The sequence below is a fragment of the Yarrowia lipolytica genome, chromosome 1B (genome assembly GCF_001761485.1).
Source record: "Yarrowia lipolytica chromosome 1B, complete sequence".
Lineage (NCBI taxonomy): Eukaryota > Fungi > Ascomycota > Dipodascomycetes > Dipodascales > Yarrowia > Yarrowia lipolytica.
This window is the reverse complement of record NC_090771.1, coordinates 2,006,404-2,028,165: the sequence shown is the minus strand read 5'-3', so window position 1 is coordinate 2,028,165 and position 21,762 is coordinate 2,006,404. Positions and strand designations below refer to the sequence as shown.

The 21,762-nt window shown below is 49.5% G+C and overlaps 11 protein-coding genes across 11 annotated transcripts; 5 read left to right on the top strand and 6 right to left on the bottom strand.

Moving 5' to 3' along the window:
• Positions 1-541: 541 nt before the first annotated feature.
• On the top strand, positions 542-1,714 carry YALI1_B20276g (uncharacterized protein; the record flags this gene model as incomplete). Its single annotated transcript, XM_500930.3, has 1 exon — positions 542-1,714. One exon carries the CDS (start codon positions 542-544, stop codon positions 1,712-1,714), a length of 1,173 nt encoding a protein of 390 aa, XP_500930.3.
• Positions 1,715-1,891: 177 nt separating this feature from the next.
• YALI1_B20243g (uncharacterized protein) lies at positions 1,892-3,784 on the bottom strand (the record flags this gene model as incomplete). Its single annotated transcript, XM_500929.1, has 1 exon — positions 1,892-3,784. The coding sequence occupies one exon, from the start codon at positions 3,782-3,784 to the stop codon at positions 1,892-1,894; it is 1,893 nt and encodes a 630-aa protein (XP_500929.1).
• A 173-nt stretch (positions 3,785-3,957) lies between these two features.
• Positions 3,958-6,177, top strand: YALI1_B20242g (uncharacterized protein; the record flags this gene model as incomplete). Its single annotated transcript, XM_500928.3, has 1 exon — positions 3,958-6,177. The coding sequence occupies one exon, from the start codon at positions 3,958-3,960 to the stop codon at positions 6,175-6,177; it is 2,220 nt and encodes a 739-aa protein (XP_500928.3).
• Positions 6,178-6,290: 113 nt separating this feature from the next.
• Positions 6,291-7,652, bottom strand: YALI1_B20205g (uncharacterized protein; the record flags this gene model as incomplete). Its single annotated transcript, XM_500927.1, has 1 exon — positions 6,291-7,652. One exon carries the CDS (start codon positions 7,650-7,652, stop codon positions 6,291-6,293), a length of 1,362 nt encoding a protein of 453 aa, XP_500927.1.
• A 384-nt stretch (positions 7,653-8,036) lies between these two features.
• On the bottom strand, positions 8,037-8,927 carry YALI1_B20192g (uncharacterized protein; the record flags this gene model as incomplete). The annotated part of the gene is made up of 1 exon (XM_500926.2): positions 8,037-8,927. The coding sequence occupies one exon, from the start codon at positions 8,925-8,927 to the stop codon at positions 8,037-8,039; it is 891 nt and encodes a 296-aa protein (XP_500926.2).
• A 346-nt stretch (positions 8,928-9,273) lies between these two features.
• On the top strand, positions 9,274-10,887 carry YALI1_B20188g (uncharacterized protein; the record flags this gene model as incomplete). Its single annotated transcript, XM_500925.2, has 1 exon — positions 9,274-10,887. The coding sequence occupies one exon, from the start codon at positions 9,274-9,276 to the stop codon at positions 10,885-10,887; it is 1,614 nt and encodes a 537-aa protein (XP_500925.2).
• Positions 10,888-11,129: 242 nt separating this feature from the next.
• YALI1_B20153g (uncharacterized protein) lies at positions 11,130-12,770 on the bottom strand (the record flags this gene model as incomplete). The annotated part of the gene is made up of 1 exon (XM_500924.4): positions 11,130-12,770. The coding sequence occupies one exon, from the start codon at positions 12,768-12,770 to the stop codon at positions 11,130-11,132; it is 1,641 nt and encodes a 546-aa protein (XP_500924.1).
• A 312-nt stretch (positions 12,771-13,082) lies between these two features.
• Positions 13,083-13,573, bottom strand: YALI1_B20145g (uncharacterized protein; the record flags this gene model as incomplete). Its single annotated transcript, XM_068282097.1, has 2 exons — positions 13,083-13,279; positions 13,324-13,573. The coding sequence occupies 2 exons, from the start codon at positions 13,571-13,573 to the stop codon at positions 13,083-13,085; spliced, it is 447 nt and encodes a 148-aa protein (XP_068138198.1).
• Positions 13,574-15,142: 1,569 nt separating this feature from the next.
• Positions 15,143-16,222, top strand: YALI1_B20130g (uncharacterized protein; the record flags this gene model as incomplete). The annotated part of the gene is made up of 1 exon (XM_500923.3): positions 15,143-16,222. The coding sequence occupies one exon, from the start codon at positions 15,143-15,145 to the stop codon at positions 16,220-16,222; it is 1,080 nt and encodes a 359-aa protein (XP_500923.3).
• Positions 16,223-16,445: 223 nt separating this feature from the next.
• Positions 16,446-17,354, bottom strand: YALI1_B20108g (uncharacterized protein; the record flags this gene model as incomplete). The annotated part of the gene is made up of 1 exon (XM_500922.3): positions 16,446-17,354. The coding sequence occupies one exon, from the start codon at positions 17,352-17,354 to the stop codon at positions 16,446-16,448; it is 909 nt and encodes a 302-aa protein (XP_500922.1).
• A 1,391-nt stretch (positions 17,355-18,745) lies between these two features.
• Positions 18,746-21,511, top strand: YALI1_B20094g (uncharacterized protein; the record flags this gene model as incomplete). Its single annotated transcript, XM_500921.3, has 1 exon — positions 18,746-21,511. One exon carries the CDS (start codon positions 18,746-18,748, stop codon positions 21,509-21,511), a length of 2,766 nt encoding a protein of 921 aa, XP_500921.3.
• Positions 21,512-21,762: the final 251 nt, after the last annotated feature.

Sequence of the window (21,762 nt, the reverse complement as noted above, 5' to 3'; positions counted from 1 at the left end):
CATGTACTTGTACAAGATTCTCGGCATTGATGGTCTCAGGCATGCGTTCCTTATGTGCTTAGTAAGGGTTTTGGAAGTTCTAAACCCCTGTAAGAGGCAAGCATCGAGCAAAGACTATGACTAGATTTGGTTGGTGATGTACCATGATGCTCATTGTGAGAAGGAAACAACAATCCATGAAACAACCATCCATGAAACATCCAGGTTGTAGCCTACCATACTATGTATCTTGTTGTTTTGTCAACTAAGAAAAACCATATTGTCGATGAACAGGCTGGTAGCATGAAATAAATCACGTCATCATCTCCCTCGCACATCTTTCATGAACATCAGAAACTATCATATCTTCAGAAGCGTGGGTTTAGCACTACTTGTAGATATCTCTTCAACAGTACTCGTACCGAACATCCATCCGCGCACGCATACTTTAGTTCTTGTCCCAAGCCATCTACAGTATGGTTCTGCTATGCACCAACTCTAATAATTCACCAGCATCACCAACTACACTTCTCTACACATTCACCACCACACATCACATAACATGCCTGTGACTCGACGATCACTTCACCGGCAATCGGTCATGCGATCGGCCGGTGCCTCTACTTACGCCAACGACACAGATTCAAAGGTGGTCCACTGGGTCCGACAATGGGTATCTCCTCAACAGTCACCAAACGTGGTGTCTGCTCCATCTGAAAAGCGAGCACAGACCCCTGCTGACGCCGAGAAGGGCACCCCCGCGTCTACCCCTGTGTCGCTGTCGAACCTCAACTTCAAGGTCAAGCAATGGATTCCTGATCCCGACCAGGAGGCTCATGTCGCTTTCAAGTACGGCTCCACAGACGACGTGATTGCATTCGTGACTGAGGTGCACGCTCCCCCGGAGGTCAAGAACGACAATGATCTAACTGCGTCGGATATTCGAGGCGCCGTGGGAGGCGAGGCCATTCCTGGAATGACTACCATGGACAAGCAGGGTGACGAGGAGAAGCCCGCTGAGGAGAAGCCCGCTGAGCCTGCTGCTGCCACCGCTGAAGAAGCTCTCAACAACACCACCATCCCCGAGGCCAAAATTGAGGTCGACTCTTCCGAGATGGTGGTGGATGCTCCCGAGCCTACTTCTGATGCCGCTGCTGATGCCGCTGCTGATGCCGCTGCTGATGCCGCTGCTGATGCCGCTGCTGATGCTGCTCCTGCTGCCGTCGCCACTGAGATTACTACCACCACCACTACCACCACTACAGATGATGCTATGGATGTGGATTTGCCTGCCACAGAGGCTGTTATCGAGACCAAGGAGGAAGTTGTTGTGCCTGAGCCTGACGCCGAGATCGCGCCTGCTGAGGCTACCCCTGCTTCTGAGCCTACTATTTCTTCTGAGCCTGCTATGTCCTCTGAGCCTGCTGCTTCGGAACCCGCCCCCGTCGAAGCTCTCAAGTCTACTGTCGGGGCTACCGAGACTACCGTCACTGCTGTCCCCACGGAGGCACCAGCTGCTGTCGAGCCTGTTGTTGAGGCCCCCATTGAGCCCGTTCCGGAGGTCGTCCCCGTGGTTGCCGAGGTTGCTGAGACCGTTGAGCCTGTTAAGACTGAGCCCGCTCCCGCTGAGCCCGATACTGCCACTGACGCCGCTCCCGTTCCTGAGACTGCTGCTCCCGCTGTAGCCGCCGAGTCTACCACCGAGTCGGCCGATGTGGAGATGAAGGACGCTTAAACAGACTGGGAGACAAATCCGTATTTATTGTACAATATTGAATCATGTTATTTTACCTACTGTACTGTAGCTTGTAGTATATACCGCCATCAAAATATTGCTTCCTTGTGCCATAGTTGCTGTGAAATGCATTTTCTATCTATAGTTTCTATCTTTATATCCCCATTCATTACCCCGTTACTCTTCCTCGTCATCAGGTTTAATCTTGATGAATGACAAGCCAGTTCTAGCCTTTCGGGCGGCCTTCTTCAGCTTTTGAACTTCAACATCCGTCCACTGGATACTCAGCTCGTCCCACTTCTTCACCTTGAACTCCTGGTTGAAGTCATGTTTCTGCTGACGCAGCGTAAGCATGTCCAAAGGATCACCCGAGCCAGAAAACACGATCAGAGCCGTCCGCTTAGGAAGAGCATCGTAGATGGACTGTAATTGCTTGTTCAGCTCCACCATTGTATCATTCAATCTGGCAGGATAGGTTGTAGGATCGGTAGTGTCGAACCTTTCTTCCTCCTCTCTCTCTTCCGTCTTCTGATCCTTCTTCTCTTCATTTTTATCCTCGGACTTCTCATCTCCATCATCCCCCTCCTTGTCATGCTTCATTGGCTTTTTCTTTCTGTTCCATCCCAGCTCATACTCGAGCTTCTTGAATCGACCCCAACAGAAATCGTACGAGTCCAAGTTGTCCACCAGACCGGTACAGACGTCTGCGTCCTTCTCGCACGAAATAGACTTGGTAGCGTTACCTTGGGTCCATTGAGGGTTACCAAAGTCCACAACTAGCGCCTTTCGAGGAGCGGCTTGGTCTCTGAATGTAGACTCCACAATCTTTCCCATGGTGCTCTCACCTGAAGGACCAATGACACCAAACTTTGGGCCACGTTTGAGCTTCTCCTTAATCAGTTCAATGCAAGTTCGTGCGTCCTCTGAAGAATCATGACCTGAAGTACCGTTCTGAATGGACTTCTTGAGGTACTTCGTGGCCAACCACTTGAGAGAACACTTGAAAGTTGCTCCTCGAGGATGATCAAAGACAATGGATGTGTCGATGACCAGAGGATGACGCAGCTTCAACACACCCAAATCGCTCTCGAGAGAGTGACCCACCAGAATGTCTTGAGTCTTAATCAGCTTGGTCAGATCGTCCTGAACGTCTGCCAAAGTGGTAGTGACAGGATCCAGCATCTCCTTCGTGATTCCTGACCACTGGGTGAGATAGTCGGTGATGGGTTCGTCGGGTTTCACCAGTTTGTCGTAGATAGTGTCACCGTTGTAGTCAACCACAGTGGCTCTGGTAACCACAGGTCCACTTGCAGTAGCGCACATCTCACAATCGAGTCCAAGAATCGTGTTGCCTCTTTTTTTGATGCTCGGTCCTTTTTGGGTGTCTCTCCATCCGTCTTCCAAAGGCAGACTCTTGCCTGAGACGTCTGGATGCAAGGGGTAGAAGTTGTCTTTCATCTGATCGTAAGTCATGATCAGCTCCAGGGCCTCCATAGTCTGGTACTTGTTCTGCCGAGCCTTATCCATCTCCTTCTTCTTACTCTTAGACATTGGACTCAATGCAAAGGCTGTTATGGGGGAATGTAATGAATCATTTGTGCCTGGAGCCATAGTGGGCCATAGGAACTCAAACGTTTCGAAAAAGGACAACTGAGGAACAGGCTTGAATTCCATGGGAGACTTTCGGTCCAAAAAGCCCTCGGCTCCAAACATTTCGGGAAGAAGTCCAGGAATCATGAGAGTGACGATCTTTACCACTCCTCCAGGGTTCTTGATAGACATGAAAGTAGGAACCACCGTGTTCTGAACGCCACACAGATGAAGAACCAGATCTCGCAGATTGGAAATAGAAATGGCGTTGTCCACAAAAGACGGAATCACCGTCAGTGTAGGCTCGGCCTTGTGTTTCTTTTTGACGGGCTTAACTCTGCCCTCTCCAAATACCTGTGTCTCAGACTCATTTCGTTTTCGTTTGAGGCTCTTCGTGTCTGAGTTGGTGATAGGGTTATTCAAGTCCATATTGGTGTCCAGTTTTGCTTTCTCGGCCTCCAGGGCCTTGTTGTCGGTCATAGCGAGTGTCGTTATATCCCGTCGTCATCAGAATACGATTTATATTTATGCACTGCAGCTAAAAATTATAGAGTTTTACCAAGTCACGTGTTGGTTTTTGAGGGGTGTTCTCTTGGAGTATTCAATGTGAGGCTACAACGTGGAGCTTCTGACAGTCTATTCATTCCCTGTATATGTTTCCATTTTTCTCATGTGATTCATGTTTGATTGCTCTGACACCCTTCATTGTGTGGTACTCAGTATTTGTTTACAAGAAGCTTAATAGTCGTCTGTATGCATACCTCAGAGTATACTGGATAGGTAAATCGACACAATCACGAACACGAATCATTAGCCAGCTACTGATTGCTAAAATGGACAAGACGAATGACATGATACGAACGCCGGTCATCGGTAACGACACTAAGGACCATCAGCACGTCCATCTTCTCAACACCAAGCCTCCGTTGTTGGCAGGGTTTCGAAAGAAGCTGAGTCAGAGCCCTCGATCCTCCACGTTGGCGATTTCTCCAGCAGTACACCAATACAACTCGCATGGCTTTGATACCGACACTAGCTTTGAATCACCTGTTGGTGGCGCTCCAGGAGGTGGAGATTCGCTGTTCATGTCGCCAGATCGAGACTCCTCATCTAAGAGTGGGTCGGCTTCCAAGGAGTCTGGAAAACAGAACATCTCACAGGCTGAGCGTCTGAGACTGTGGAGACATGACGCCTATCTTCAGCATCATTACAAGACTGCAGAGTTCATCGGAGACAAGGTGCTGAGTCTTACTAAGGACCCCAATGATGCGTTCTGGCTTGCTCAAGTACATTACTCAACAGGTCAATATGCTAGAGCACGCCAACTCCTATCGGAAGACCGGCTGTCAGAAAGTGTGTCATGCCGCTACTTGGCGGCTCTGTGTCTAACCAAGATGGAGAGATGGGAGGAGGCCCTGCAATTGGTGGGTGACTCTAACCCGTTCACTTCTAGTGTGTTTCACAGCGTGAAGAGCCAGGACCACGGGATTAAGTTGGAGGCTTCTATGTGCTACTTGCGTGGCCAAATTTACTCTAACCAAAATTGTTTCGACAAGGCTCGAGACTGCTACAGAGAGGCTGTGTTGGTGGACCCCAAGTGCTTCGAGGCGTTTGATGAACTCGTCTCCAACCATCTCCTGTCACCTGAGGAGGAGTGGGATCTGTTGACCAGTCTGCAATTCAACGAGCTCGACGACAATGCTGACTTCGTCAAGTCCCTCTACACCATCAGAATCAGCAAATACCTGCATTCCGACAAGATCACCGATGCCGAGGCCCTGCTGGCAGAGGACTACTCATTGGACGCCAACGGCGATATTCTACAAAGCCGGGCTGATCTACTCTTTCTTCAATGCGCCTTTTCCGAATGCATGGCTGTCTGCGAGAAGATCATGGCTCTGGACGCCTACAAGCTGGCAGCCCTGCCCAACTACGTCGCGTGTTTGCATGAACTGGGCGGGAAAAACAAACTGTTCTTAGTGGCGCACCAAATGGCCGATCAGCATCCCGATGAGCCGGTTACCTGGCTCTCGGTCGCCATGTATTATCTCTCTACTAACCGCATTTCTCTAGCTAGAAGATATTTTTCCAAGGCGTCCATGATGTCCCCCAACTTTGTGCAGGCTTGGATTGGCTTCGCACACACATTTGCCATCGAGGGCGAGCACGAACAAGCCATCAGTGCTTACTCCACCGCAGCAAGACTGTTCCTGGGTTCCCATTTACCCTCTCTCTACTTAGGCATGCAGCATCTTCATCTGAACAACTTTAATTTGGCTGAGGAGTACCTGGAATCGTCGTTCAACATTTGCAAATCGGATCCTCTGCTGCTCAACGAGATTGGAGTAACACATTACCACAAGTCCAACTTCTCGCGTGCGGAGGCATTCTTCCTGGACGCGCTCCGGGCCTCGGAAGTGATCAAAAGCGAACCTCAGGCTTGGCTCTCCATTCATGCCAATCTGGGCCACGTGTATAGACGTACTCGTCAGTTTGCCAAGAGTTTGGAGCATTTCGAGGACGTGCTGTGCTCAAATCCTACAGATCATAATGTCCAGTCTGCAGTAGGATTGGTGCATCTTCAAATGGGCAATATCTCCGAGGCAATCAACTACTTCCACAAGGCGCTCTCTATTGTTCCTGCTGATCCTGTGGCCACCGATCTTCTTGGACGAGCAATGGAAGAGAACGTCAAGAGAGGTATTGGTGTGCTTGCCCCCTCGTCTCCCGATGTTAGCCGAATCAATACTAGCAATATTATCATTCCCGGAGGTACCCCCAAGCCTCTCGTTTTTCCAGATCCAGATGCTCCTTCTTCCCCATCCATGTTCTACAATGATGATTCCCACGCAAGCATGGACATATCAGAATGATCATAATGCATCCAAAAAGAAATGTAACATACAGTAATACCAATTTAATAGCTATAAGGTAAGCAAATGTACAATATTTAGGTATGTATCACATTAGAATGCCTTCGACGACATTATGCATTGTCACTATTTTGTTCTTCCCTGTTGTCGTCGAGAATGTTGTGGAAGAAGTTTGTGAGCTTTTCCATCTCGTGGGGGTCAAACGGCTGTGCGTTAGGGTCCTCCTCTTGCTCCAGACTCCTATCAAAGGACCTGTCCGCGGTGTTTGCTTCTTCCTGCTTCAGCATGAGTTCTCGCTGTTTCAGCTTGCGTGCCACAGCCTCGGTACTTTGGATCTGGATGCCTCCAATGTTCGCCTCAAGAGGTCCTGTCAGTTCCGTAAGATCTCCTTGTGTCTCATCAGGTGGTGCCTCTGACACAGACTTTTTCCTCGACTCCATAATGGAGTAGTTTTCTTGCAGCACACTCTGGTAGTCCATGGGTTGGACCTGGAGGTCGCTTTCTATGACTTGCTCTTGTGAGGACGAGGCTACCACTGGGAATCGGCTAGTGTAGGAAGTAAAGTCCATGGTGTCGTTATTAGACTGGTTGGACCATTGTTCAGACACATTATGGCACTCGAACTTTTCATCAATAACCCGTATTTTCGCCCACGAGTCCCAGCCCTGTGGAATGATTGTGGCAGTTCTGTTTGACGGATCAGCTTCAATCTTGCCATCTTGCAAAGGGAAGTTGAGCAACAGAGGGAACAACTTTCCGAGCGCTTCCAACGCTACCTTTTGTTGTGAGACTGTCGCAAATGTGGCTCCGTACTTGAGCAGCACTGTTCGGATGTATTGGTGGATGAAATCAAATGTAGTGTCTGAATACTGCTTTTCGTTTTCAAGGGTCGTCATGTCATTAGACTGCATAGCCAGAAACATGAGCGACGCGGGTATCGGTGTGTCCATAGTACCTTCCTCCATGTCCTTGACTCTCGCCCGAATGCTAGAAATGCATGCCTCTCTGTGGGGCTCGCTCAATCCGTCTGCCACCCTTTGAATGAAATGTAGGTTCCGCAGAATGTCAGCTGGCCACGTTTGTGGGTCACGCGACCATGAACCCAGCACAACAAACAGAACGTCATCTGCAAACGTGGTCTCCAGACTCTCGTCCCTATCCTGTAAAAAGCCGGATAATGCCGATTGTAGTGTCTTGTCGGCAAACTCGATGGCGATGTCGTTATCCGGCACTGAATGAACCTCCAGGCGAACTGTGCATTCGCCCGTATCTTCGTCGGAAAAATCAATGTACCCATAGCCCAGAATGCCTGTCTGGAAGCTTTGTGAAGAGGAAGTGGACGGAGAGGCTGCTATGCTGTCGAAAATGCTGACGTGGTCGTCCGGAGAGCCGCCCAGAAGCACCAGTGCACGGGCTGCTGTGCCCCTCTCGGCCTTGATGCCCTGTAGAAGACTCTGCCAAATGTTTTCTGCCATTGCTGAGTCCTGCTTGCCAGAGGCTGTTTGTTGTGATTACGCGTGTTTCGTGTGGAATTATTAAGGTTGGCGATCATGCTGGGACACTCCAAGATAGTGTTGGGTTAGATGAGACGCAACTAATACTGTTTATACAAGTACAAATTCTTGTAATGATACGTATCGTACTTGTAGAGAAGAAGTATAAGGAGGCTGATGACAGTTGCTGGTGAACACATGTTTATAAATAATATTACTGGGTAACAGGCGCTGTGTCCGTACTATCATGGGTGCAGTGTAGCTAGGCTATTTTGTGATGAAACCCGGGCCACGGCAATAATAATGTCAGGTAATAAATAGACCCACTCCATGTTACTGGAGCAAGTATCCATCCTTCCAGATGGCTCACGAATTGGCAGCGACCATGTAACCATCATCGATCCAACTAGGAGACCAATACTGTGTCTCAACTCCCTGGCCATCCACCCACAGTAGACCTGCTCCAGTCATGGTCTCCAAAGTACTCTTACTTCTGGTGGGCTTCCATCCAAGATTATCACGTAGTAATGAGACAGACACAAAGCCCAACACGTGGCAGGTTTCCAGGACGGTAATCTGGTCGGGATTCATCTCTCCAGGCACAGATTTAATAAACTGTTGGCTTCCTACCTTGACTATGCCCAGTCCGTCTCCTAGCTTCTTGAGGGTCTTGACAGCAGTCACTATGTCGTCCACAGACACCTTGATTGCCGAAGTCTTGTTTCTGGCATTGAGAATGTCTCTGACCTCCGTCACCTTGACCATACCTCCATTGTCTTCTCGGGTCTGTCTGCATATTTCCACAATCTTGACTGCCAGCTCAAAGTAGAAGTCCTGCACGTCCTTGCCCAGAAACGAGGCAATTCGGCCTCCCTTTTTCGAAGACGAATTGGCCAAAGGATCGACTCCTATAGCAGCACACATTTCCGCAAACTCCGCCCTGAACTTGGCATTGTTTTTAATCTCTGAGGCATGTGCCGAAGCAAAGTGACTGAGTCGTTCTTGAAACTGTGAGAGCTGTCGTTTGAGCTCTTCTTGCTGCACTGAGACGATTGTTGAGCCCAGGTCATTGTATTGCTGTGTCGATAGCTTCTTTGAGTCAAAGGCTGCCAATCCCACCTTCTTCATCGTTGTTGTGTGCGACGTACTTCTATGTGGTTGATGTTCGATAAGATTCAGGAAGTGGGACACACAAGACTGTGCTTCATTTAAGTCAGCTATGCAGTCAACTGGTATGGTACATTTAGTTGCATTCATTGAAGAAAAAAGAAGAAAAAAAAAACCTGCTGCAAATACCTCATTGATACCACAAGTTCTGTAAAAAGTGCTACTGTATTGCTTTCAAACTTTTTTGCCAATTTAAATATACATATACCACCAAACTGCTCATCGGAATCACTCCATATCTCCAATACCTGAACCCAGTGCTTTTCAATCCCTATCCCGCTAAAGATTGCCTTCATTTCAATATAAGGTTGATGCAAGTGTGATGCAAAATAAATCTGCCTGAAATAAATATAAGACGAAGGCTTCCCTGTTCTGAAAGACCTTACAAAGCAAACGAAAACCCGACTACACAAACGAAAACTATTGCACACACAAAATGGGATCGGCCGCAAGTGTACACGAAAAGGCGAGGGAGATGAACTACTATGAGATCCTTCAGGTGGAAAAGACAGCCACTGATGCGGATCTCAAGAAGGCATATCGAAAACAGGCTCTTCTATTGCATCCTGATCGAAACCATGGTAACGTTGAGGAGGCGACCGCCAAGTTTGCTGTTGTTCAAGCAGCTTACGATGTGTTGTCTGACTCGCAAGAACGAGCATGGTACGACAGTCATGGTATGTCTATGGGAGGAGGAGGATCCGGCGGATCTGGAGAGGATGGAGTTCACATTTACACAACCACTGAGGATGTCATGAGATGGTTCGATCCTCTAATGTTCGCCAATGTGGACCCTGAGTCTTCTAGTAACTTTTGGGCTACTGCCTCTTCAATCTTCAATCAGCTTGCACAGGAGGAGCGAGAGGCTGCTATGGATGCTGATGTGGATTCCCCTATTCTTCCAGCATTTGGAAACAGCAAGTCTAGCTGGCAGCATGAGACTAGAGTTTTCTACGACAACTGGATCAACTTCTCCACTGTCAAGCAGATGGCCCACAAGGACATGTATCGAGAGAAGGATGCCCCTGATCGACGAGTCAAGAGAGCTATGCAGGGACACAACAAGAAGGCTCGTGATGCTGCAAAAAAGGAGTACAACGATGCCGTGCGAGCTTTTGTTCGATTCATCAGAAAGCGAGATCCACGAGTCAAGCTCCAGGCTCAACAGGCCAAGGAGGCTTCTCTCAGTGGCGGTAAGACTGCTGCTGAGGCACAGGCCTACCGAGCTCGAATGGCTAACATGGCCAAGCGACAGGAGGAAGAGAGACGGTACAAGGAACAGGCATGGCAAAAGGTGGTGGAGGATGAGGAGAACCCCACGGCTGTTGTCGGGGAAGACGAGGAGGAAGGGGAATCAGAGGTGGAAGATATCTGGGAGTGTGTTGTTTGTGACAAGGAGTTCAAGACCGAGCAGATGTTACAATCACATGAGCAGTCTCGAAAACATGCTAAGGCTCTGCATAAGCTGAGACGAGAGATGCGAAAGGAGGGTCTTGATCTGGGGTTGGATGAGACACCCGAGCCGGAAGCTGAAGAAGAGGAAGACGAGGTTGGGCCTGAGCTTGCAGATGAGGAAGAGAAGGAGGAAGAAATTCCTTCCAAACCCGAGAAACAGGTAAATGCATTCGCCTTGTTGGCTGAGGAGGGAGATGGGGATGAGGAAAAGGACGACGACGACGAAGAGGAGAATGATGTTGAGGGTGGTGTCGAAGGTTACATTGAAGAAGAGGAAGGGAAAAAGGTCATTTCTGAGTCTATTGAGCCCAGCAAACACGAAGAAGAAGAGTCCCTTGAGGCTCTGCTTGCCAAACTTAACGGAAGCTCTCTCTCTGATAACGAGGAGTTGGATGCTGCGAAGGGTAGCAAGAAGGTAGGCAAGGCTCGAGCTAAGCGAAATAAGAAGAACGAAAACACTGCTGATTTCGCCAGCACGTGCGGTGTCTGCAATACTGTGTTCGATAGCCGCACCAAGCTCTTTGATCATATCGAAAAGAGTGGCCATGCTGTTCCAGTGGCCAAGCCCAAGAAAGGTAGGAAGAATAAGAGATAGATAGATGCATTATATATTTAACATTGTACATTATGAGCGGATATGCCTACAAGTAGATATTAGCGAAGTCGAGGGAGGGTCTATGTGATTTTGAGGCTACAGCTTGTGAACAATCAAGCAGATTGTCTATTATAAGGTACAGGTACATTATGTAGGTACATTATGTACTTGTACTACTGTTCAGTTATTTCGTCAAATGATATTTTATGTTACATAGTTATGTTGTCCGTCCTTTTGTCAGTCTATTTGTAGTCTCCCTCGTTGTAAAGTCCAATGTCCACGTCAGCCTTGGGATCCTCGGCACCGTAAACAGCAAGCTTGGAAGCCATCGCCTGATCGGCATCAGCGCCCAGCTCCTTCATTCGCTGGTTCTGGCCTCGGATTCGCTCCAGGTACTCCAGATACGAATCCTCCACACCAGTAACGTACTCTCCGTTGAACACACCCACTTCAAATGCCTTGATGTCGGGCACAATGGCATTGGGGGTGATCATGGTGTCTGTGTCGGGCAGACAAGCCTCGGTGAGGTCCTCCAGGGTCTGGTAGAAGACGTCATCGGCTCCAATCTGCTCGGAAATGTCGTTCTCGTCTCGGTCGTAGGCAACTAGGGCCTTGGTGTCGGCAAGATCGATACCGTACAGATGGTTGTGTCGGATGGGGGGAGCGCAAGATGCAAAGTATACTCGCTTGGCTCCAGCCTCTCTCGCCATCTGCACAATCTCCTTGGAGGTGGTACCTCGGACAATGGAGTCGTCTACGAGCAGAACGGATCTGCCGTCAAACTCGGGCACCATGGGGTTGAGCTTTCGTCGAACAGACGACTTTCGCTCTTGCTGGTTGGGCATGATGAAAGTTCGGCCAACATATCGGTTCTTGATGAAACCCTCTCGGTAAGGGATCTGCAGCTTGACGGCACACTCGAGAGCAGCATGTCGAGAAGTATCGGGAACGGGGATAACCACGTCAATCTCCTCAAGCATCTTTTCTCGGGATCCGAATCTTGCAATGATGTTGTCAGCAAGCTTTCCTCCCATAGCCAGACGAGATCGGTAGACGGAAATACCGTCCATGACAGAATCTGGTCGGGCAAAGTACACGTACTCGAAAATGTCAGGGGTGTAAGACTCCTGGGGGACAACCTGTCGGAAGATGGGCTCTCCGCCATCCTTCTCAATGATAACAGCCTCTCCAGGCTTGACGTCCACCCACTCGGTGAAGCCAAGGGCCTGCAGAGCCACGGACTCGGAAGAGAACATGTAGTCCTTGCCCTTACCGGTTCGAGAGGGTCGAGAACCAACCACCAGGGGTCGGATTCCATGAGGGTCTCGGAAACCGATGAGACCGTAGCCAGCCACCATTCCAGTGCAGGCATAAGCTCCTCGGCACTCTCGGTAGACGCCACCAAGGGCAGTGAAGATATCCTCGGAGTTGATTCGGACCTTGTCATGCTTCTGCAGCTCGGCGGCGAAGATATTCAGAAGCAGCTCGGAGTCGGAATCAGTGTTAATATGTCGGTGAACAGACTTGTCAAGGTAGTCTCGCAGAGCAGGGGCGTTGACAAGGTTACCGTTGTGGGACATGACCAGTCCATAAGGCGAGTTGACGTAGAAAGGCTGAGCCTCGGAGTTGGCGAAGGAGCCGGCAGTGGGGTATCTCAGATGAGCAATGCCCATGCTTCCGACCAGACCCTTTACACGGGTCTGGGTGAAGACGTCCCGGACCATACCGTTGCCCTTGCACTGATACAGTCGACCCCGGGGACCGGAGGTAACGATACCACAGGCGTCCTGTCCTCGGTGCTGGAGGAACATGGTACCGTCCAGAAGCTCAGCGGAGGCCACGCCGTTGTTATCGGCCAGAAGCAGACCTAGAATTCCACACATGCTGTTGTTAGTTGCAATGTTTGGTGAAGTTGAAAAGTGTCGTGGATAATGCCCTCAGGGAAAATGAATCATCAAATAGATCAGTAGTCTAATGGAAAATGAAAGTTTTGAACATCATCGGGTGGCGACCGCAAGGCTGTTCCAGAATCATCGATACTCACTGCTAGTTTGGCGTTTGAGCTGAAAAGTCTTGTGAAACGTGAATACGATCAACATTTTAGGAAAGAAAGCTTTCAAATTTTCGCCCATTATCAGTCTTATAAACTGTGAACCCTATTTGCAGAAAGTGTAATCCCATCATCCCTCCCCAACTCAACCACCTGTGTGCAAGTCTGCTACCCAAGTCAAAAGCCACTCCTTGGCTGTGTGCTCCCAGCGAGATGCGCCAGATAAGTAGCAGACATACCCAATGGGGTAGTCGGAGGCGCTCCAGACGCACTGTGCGACTCGTGTCTGTGGGGAATGACTGTGTGTGCACCGTGTCCCCCAAAAATGCCTCCTTCGTCGGACTCCCGTAAGTATCATGACCACTCTCCAGGTAAAATTAACTCACCGAATTTTTTTTTTAAGTGTGGAGATTTATGATTTTGATCCTCTTGTCGGTGAAGTTTTTTATCCGTTGTCTCAACCTTTTTTGATTTTTCTCGTCGCCTGCTGCTACTGCTGCTGGCACCTCCACCAACGCCGCCCCGCTCTACTGTACTCGCAACCGAGGTCACACCGTGCATGAAAGGCATGCACACAACAGTATGTAGTGCAACAAAAGAGTCTTTCATATGACCCAGTCTGAGAAGGTCTGTCATTCAGTAGCCGTGGCAAATTGACGCCTCCAAAATAGAGACAGCCCTCAGTTGCGAACATCAAATCGGAAGGCAAGACAGAGCCAAAAAGGCCCGCGAAAATTCGAGATTAAACCGCCACCGTTGGCCACCCGAATCTGCCCTCTCCAGATACACATGACATCGATAGCCGTGCATCTGTCGCAGATCCGGGTCGTAGGGTTAGCCCGTACCGACAAAAACGGGGACTAAGCACCATTCAAACGCCGAAAATTGAGAAAAGTGCCGCGTGTGGTCAGTCAGTGATCGTGTTGGCTTAGTAATCGCTTAAGCCGGAAGCGTCGCGGAGACAGAAGAAATGTCCATTGTGAGAGCTCAGCTTTAAAGCGGTTGTAAAATTGCATCTCTTGTCATTTCGTCCTCTCCGAAAAAGCTTGATCTCGACAGTGGTGGAAAGATCACGGCAGTGAGTGTATCCCCAGGGTGTGTTACTCCGTCATCATCGTCGTAGTATTAAATGTGGCAAGTGTTTCTATATCATCAACCAAAACCCAAGAAGAAAGCCCAGAGGGCACCCTTGGTGCTTTTATATGTCCATGTGAGTGAAAAAAATTCTCGATGTCGCAGAAGTGTGCAGTTCCGCCGGATCTACCGCCGGATCAGTTCGAGAAGTGGTTAATCGTCGCTAGAATGGGTGTATAATGACATCGAATCCCTGTCATATCTTCTGTGTCCGTTATAGGGTCGTATAAAAGAGGTATTTCTTAGTTGGGAGTGAGTAGGTGGGGTCGATGATAGCGGAGAGTGGAGATGTAACATACTGTTTGGCTTAATAATATGGCTTAGTAAGATGACGTTGTGTATGCTGTGGCTTGGGGTGCTGGAAGTGCAATACAAACTACTGTATATGAGCAGTGGAGGTGATGATTAGCTAATGAAATCTGACGTGTATAGGCAACTGGTTACTATGGACTTGAGACAAGCTTCCCATGGGACGACTAGAGATATATACATAGCTAGCAATCAGCATGGCTACTTGTAGGTTAGGATAAGAGAGAAGCGATTGAGTTTCATGATTGCGCACCTCCCTGTAAAAATTGTGAGACGCAAGATGATACTGTACCAGTATGTACTATAGTGATACTTACTGTTCCTCCTGAAGATATTGCGTAAAATCAAATAATGGGGTCTCTCTCTATTTGTGGACACCTTTACAGTACTTCCGTACTACTCGTCCAGTATATACATATACATACAAGTACATACAGTATACAGTATGTACAGAGAGTATACAGACCAAAACAGAAGCGCAGAGAATGAACTTGTATTATAGAGAGAGCAGTGAAATGTAAAAATGGAGCATGATATTTCTGTTACAAAAAGTGAAGAATTATTACAAGTACGACATTTGCAGTCATGGCTACTGTTCTGTTATTACCCTACCGTATGTACTCATACTCATACAAGTACATACAGTACATACAGTATTACGTACTTTACGATCACACACCGAAGGCTAATCCCCCTATCAACATGTGATTTACCCTACTGCATGGCACTTCACACACTCTGGAGCGCAGTGGGGAGAGCAGCATGAGGACCCCTGATGCGCACGTTATCGCGAGCATGGAAGACCAGCCGATTTTGAATGCCGCCTTCAACCAGGACTCGGCCTGTTTTGCCATCTGTCACAACCGTGGCTTCCGCGTCTATGTCACCGACCCCATGGACCTGCGTGTACAGCGAGAGTTTGATGATGGTGGAATAGGCGTGATCCAGATGCTGCACCGAACCAACTACCTGGCTGTAGTTGGAGGGGGTAGCAACCCGAAGTTCCCGCAGAACAAGCTCGTCATCTGGGACGATCTCAAGTCCAAACCAGCGCTATCGTTGGAGTTTCTGTCGCCCGTTTTAAACGTTTTGCTGAGCCGGACCAAGATTGTGGTGGTGCTCCAGAACAAGGTCCACGTCTACGCATTTTCGTCGCCACCGTCGCGAATCTCCACTACCGATACAGCCGACAACCCGCATGGCATTGCCGCTTTCTCGGGAGACACGGTCGTGTTCCCATCGCGCACTCCAGGTCAGATCCAGGTAGTCGACCTCAGCCAGGAAGGACAAGCTAGAAATCTCGTGTCAATCATCAGAGCACACAAGTCGCCTGTTCGGTGTGTCACCTTATCTGCCGACGGGTCTGTGGTGGCCAGTTGCTCTGACAATGGTACATTGGTGAGACTACACTCAACGTCAAACACGGCTTTGCTACATGAGTTCAGGCGAGGTCTGGACCGAGCTGTCGTCTATAACATGGCATTTTCGCCCAGTGGATCGCGACTGGCTGTTCTGTCAGATAAGAACACCATGCATGTGTTCGATACGAGTGCTTCCGCATCTGGAGCCGCAGGAGCAGCCAACAGACGCCATGTTTTGGGTAAGGTGCCGCTACTTCCATCATATTTTTCCGGCGAGTGGTCATTTGTGTCTGCAAGAGTCCAGGGCCAACATGGAGTTCTTGGCTGGTCATCCGAAACCTCTGTTGTCGTTGTGTGGATCTCCGAGGCTCGCTGGGAAAAGTACGTGATTGTGGAGAAAAAGCCCGTGGAGGGTTCCGGTAAGGACCAGCCTGGATGCGAGCTTGTGCGTGAGGCATGGCGAGCCTTCAAGGACCTGTAGCGGTAGACTATTTATTGCATGTGTTGGACATCATGATTTACGAGACAGATTAATATATACTAACAACACGACATATACGACTGTATGTATAGTAATCACATCAAAACTATTACGAGGAGGCCTATGATAATTACAGACTAATGCATACGACGAATTGATTACTAGTACAAGTATGAGTTCGTCGGCGGTTCGTACTTCCCTAAATAACTGTCTTGAGCTCTGCTTATATTTTGGCTTCGCCCTCTTCGGCAGGGTAGTAGTGCTTGTGAGAAGGAATCGGCAATCGTTGGTACCGAGGGGACTCAGCCCCGACCTTGGAAATCTCCTCTACCTCGCCATCAGACAATTTGAAGTCGAAGATGGCTAGAGCCTCCTTTTGTCGACCGGCGTTGGCAGATGTAGTGATGGGAACAATGCCCTTCTGAGTAGCCCATCTTAGAAGAACTGATCCCGGAGAAACATTATGGTTCTTTGCAACGTTGGCCACCACTGCATCCAGAGGCTTCTCTCCCTCTAGTTCGTTGGAAGCTAGAGGCGAGTATCCCTCAACCACAATGTCGTGCTGCTTGCAGAAATCAACAATTCCGGGAGTGGGTTCCTGGAGCAAAGGATGGAATTCGATCTGGTTAACATGGGGTTTGATCTTGGCCACCTTGATGATTGTCTCGAGCTCAGCTGGGGAGTGATTAGACACTCCAATCGCCTTGGCAAGGCCCTTCTCGTATAGTTGTTCAAGCACGCCCCAAGCCTTGGCCAAGTCATAGTTGATATCATCATTGGGAGGCACGTGGATCAGAAACAGGTCAAAGTAATCCGTTTGTAGCGTCTTGAGCTGATTGGAGATGGACTCAATGGGGTCATCAGCAAGCAGACCAAAAAGGGTCTTGGAAGTCAGGAAAATATCCTTTCGAGGCACTCCACTCTCCTTAATGGCCTCTCCAATTTGCTTTTCGGTGCCGTAGAACTCAGCAGTATCGATATGAAGGTGTCCGGCATTGATTGCACTGACCACGGCATCAATGAGCTCTCGCTCCTCCTTTTCTCCAGGAGGGCGTTTCCACTTGGTTCCAGACCCAAATCCGATGGCGGGGATTTCCAATCCGTTCGATAGTTTCACTTTGGGCACAGTCATTCTTGTCAAGAAGGAAGACAGAGGATCCGTTAATTATATGTACGTAAGGACGGGCATGCATATTAGGCTCTCATATTGTAAGCCACCACAAGGTATCTAAAAGTCTAAAGAGATGTCCGGGGTCCGATGAATGCTTTCGAGAGTCATTTTTGGAGATGTGTTGAGAAGAATGAAGATATTAAAAAACATGGTTGTATACTTCTGATGTGGAAAATTAGATATAAGCTAACAGTTATGTCATAGTCTTTTTATAGCAAGCAGTGAAGTCGTTCTGGTGGTTGCTATCTCAATTACTAATGATGCATTGATAAGCACATGAGACACCACACGGTAAATGTTGAAATAGCCCTCTTAGCAGTTGTGGCGTTGGGTAGCAGAAAATACGGTCGTCGGTCTTATTATTGATTAGATTACTACTATTACGTAATCCAATGATCCTAGTGGACAATTTGTTCTATTAATAATGTTGAGAGGCGAGCGTCCATTCGCACGAACGGTGACGTTTAGTTTCTTAGGCAGGTTGAAGCGAAAAATTGGGGTTCTGGGATATGACTGTACAAGTATCGCATGTACAGTTTGTAGGAAGAAGCAGATTGGATAAATCCAATAGAAAACAGCTACTAAAACAAGTTCCACGAAACAACGGTTTTGGTTCCGCAGCTAAATCTGTCTCAGCTGGTGCTGTTGTGATATTCCTCGGGGAAAATGACAGCCAACATTCCACTAACCCACCCAGTATTGTAGCTAACCGGCGTGTCACCAAGTCAGCAAATTGACACGGCTCTCGTTAGTCTGTTAAACACAAGATACATCAGTATGAGTCACGGAGGTGCTTTGGTTGCCTATTTTGGCTCCTGGTGGAGTCTGACAGCATAGACCAGCCGTGCGGTACCAACAGAAAATTGTTTGTTTGCTTACGTAAACACCAGGTCATCAGATAATCCACAAGCAAGTCTATCAAATGCCCGTCTATCGTGTAACACGGTTCCGCCCACGCATGAAACTTGTTTAGAAACGTGCATAGGACCACAGATGATGGGGCCTGAATGTGGAAAGAGAAGGGTTAGGGCAGTAAGTTTGGCCATGGAAATTTGAAGCTAATTCGGGGTCACCAGAAAGCAGTTGCGATAATCGGTTCGGTCAACAAGGTGAGTACACAACGAGGCAAGCCCAAGATCTATTTTGTCGGCATAGTGTACCGTGCTCTGCAGCCCCTGGCCACGACGTTACTCTGAAATTAAAAACCCTCGACCCCTTTCTCGTGGTTGTTACACCCCCCCCCCTCACAACCTGGTGTACACCCAGCAACGCGTCACACCTTTTTCTTACTAACGAAAGACCTGAAGACTTTGTGTCTGTGGCCACCAACACACACCATTTCTCTCACTCACATGAACGATTCTGTGTCCACGCCGCTGGTCAAGAAGGAGGACAGTCTTGGTCTGGACGACGAGGCAACCGTGCTTCGCCGTCCTTCCATGAACTCGACTTTCCCTCAGATCTCACCACCAGCCATGATGGCGCTCTCTTCACAGCATGCCACACACGAACTCGACTTCCCAAATATACAGCCCAAGCGCGAGAGCCCCGACAACCCCAACAACACAAACGATGGTGGAGAACAGGTCAAGCTGGAGGAGCCACTGCCCCCATTAATGGACGAGATCGAGTCCGGGGATGACGACTCCTCGAGAGTGTCTGCGTACGCTCGATTGGACTTTGAGTCGTTTACATTCTACGTACAAACCCTACAGGTGGTGCTAGGACGAAGGGTGGAAAATTCGTCCAGCATGGTTGATGTCCATCTGGGCGACACAAAGGCCATCTCTCGAAAACATGCAAAGATCTTCTACAACTTTGGCACCCAGCGATTTGAGCTCAGTGTTTTGGGCAGAAATGGCGCTTTTGTGGACGATGTTTTTGTGGAAACGGGATCCACAGTGCCTCTAAAGGATGGCACCAAAGTGCAGGTGGGGACTATTCCCTTCTCGTTCGTGCTGCCCAGCCTTCCCGACCACACTACCGGCTCCCCCACGCCCATAAACCCTGCCGATGCGCTGTCCATGCGATCTAACAACATACGGGTTCTCAGTCGCCAAGGCTCTCCTGCCATTGTATCTCCGCGAAAGAAGTCGACAGGCAGCAGTAACAGCAAGCAGTCCACGAAGTCTGCTACTGGCAGTCCAGGTACTCCCGTGCTAGATCCTCTCGATTACAACCTGCCCACCGAGGTCACTGAGGCAAACGCTTCTTCTTCGTCAGTGAACCTGTTTGAACAGGAGAACAGCAAATACACTGAAAATATGGACGTCAAGTACGACTCGGACAAGTATAGCGACAAATACGACCTGCCGCTGGATGACATGGATCTTGACGATGCTGTGGACGCTTCGCTGAGTGACCTTCAGCCCGTGTACCCCACTGGGTCACAATATAACATGCCCTCGCAGCAACAGCATCAACACAACCAGCACCAGCAGTCAAACATGCAACCGGGAAATATGTTCCAACAACAAAAACCGCAGTCCAAGCCACGCAAACAGCCCAAGCGAGAGTACCAGCTCCACGAAATCCCCGAGGAATACCGTACCAAGCCTAACTTCTCTTTTTCGCATCTCATTGCCACTGCTCTGGAACAGGCCCCCGACAAGGGAGTTTCTCTGGCAGAGATCTACAGATCCATCCAAGAGATTTTCCCTTATTACAAGTACTGTCCCCATGGATGGCAGAACTCTGTGCGTCACAACCTGTCATCGTCCAAGACGTTCCGCAAGGTGTCCAAAGAGGGTAAAGGTTGGTTATGGGGTATCGACAGAGAATGGTGTGCTGAGCGGGATCGTCAGAAACGCAAATCGACGCTCTCCAAGAACAAATCCATGCGTCCAGACTCGCATATTCCTGGCAGTGCCCCTAACCCCGCATTTTCGAACTTCTCTGTTAACAACTTTGATAGTGGAGAAGTCAAGATGTACTCGCCCGACACTAACACGTACGGCACTCAAATTGATCTCAACTCGCACAACACCGATGCCCATGGCGGTCAAACCATGACCTTTGACCAGAACAAGAACGATGGAGGAGTCAACGTGATCGACTTCAGCAGTGCAAACTTCACCCTGGACAATAACGCTAGCACCTCTTCTTCTTCGGCAGGCTCTTCTTCTCAACCCAGAGGCGGTCAAGAGATCAAGTTCATGCCTGGAAGCGGCCCTAACGGAGTCATTGACTTCTCCTCGCAGCCCAAGGCCCGTCAAAAGACTATTGCCGAAATGGCGCAGGAGATTCAGTTGCAAAACTCAGGCTCTCAGCAGCGTATGTACCAATCCCCCTACCAGTCTCAAACCACCCCAGCGGGTGGCATGGGACAGCAGAACACCTCGTCACAGCAGGCTCGAGCGCAAGCCGGCTCGTCCGCTGGTGGTAAGGCAACTGCCCCCAAGCTCGGTAAGGATGCTATGAAGATTCTCGCTTTGCTACAACAAAAAATATCTCAGCAATTCCAGCAGCAACTCGGCGGCAAGGCGCCCAGTTCTGCATTAATCACTAACGCATTGGCCATTGCCATAGCTCAGGCCACTAAAAAGAACCCCAGTGGCGGAGTCAATGCCTTGCAGTCTCTCCTCAACGGCGACAACCAACAGCAGTTGAACCAGATTGTCATGGCTGCATACAACGCTGTGAAGACCAAGCAGGACGCCCAGGGAGGAGGTAACTCTTCCAACTCTAGACAGCCTACCCCTCAACAGTCTACACCCCAGCAGTCGACTCTGCAGATAAAGCAGGAACGCCCAATGTCGACACAGCAACAGGGCCAGTCTCAATTCTCGACCCAAACCCAGTTTCAGAGCCAGTCCCCTGCACCGCAGTACTCGCCTCCTGCTCAGGCCTCGCCGCAGATTTCCCAGCCCCAGATGTCCCAGTCTCCTCAAATTGTGACATCTGGAACGCCTGGTGCTTCTGGCTCCATGCCCGGATCTGCTACTGCCTCTCCCGCTCCTGCTCCTGCTCCGGTGCAAGCACCTGTCCCCGTTCAAACTCAGGCTCCTGCTCAGCATACTACCGCTCCACAGGCTCGGCCAGCTGTCCCTGGTACATCGTCTGCCGTAACCTACACCTTCTGCATCATCTTCTGCCCCGGCTACTGCACCTGCAGGTAGCTCTTCTTCTCCTGCCACTGCGAAACCTGCTGGAGGGCTCACTTCGCTAAGCAACTCGGACACCACCATTGCCCAGGTGCTCGAGCAGGCCAGCAAAATCTCCAACCCTTCGCCGGCGGTCCAAGCTGCTCTCAAACAGCTCAGGGCCCACGCCGAAAAGTATGGAGCCGACATCCCCATTGGGTCTCTTGGAAAACTTCCCAAACCAGGAGACAAACGGAAGGCCGAAGATCCGCCATCTGCTCATGAGC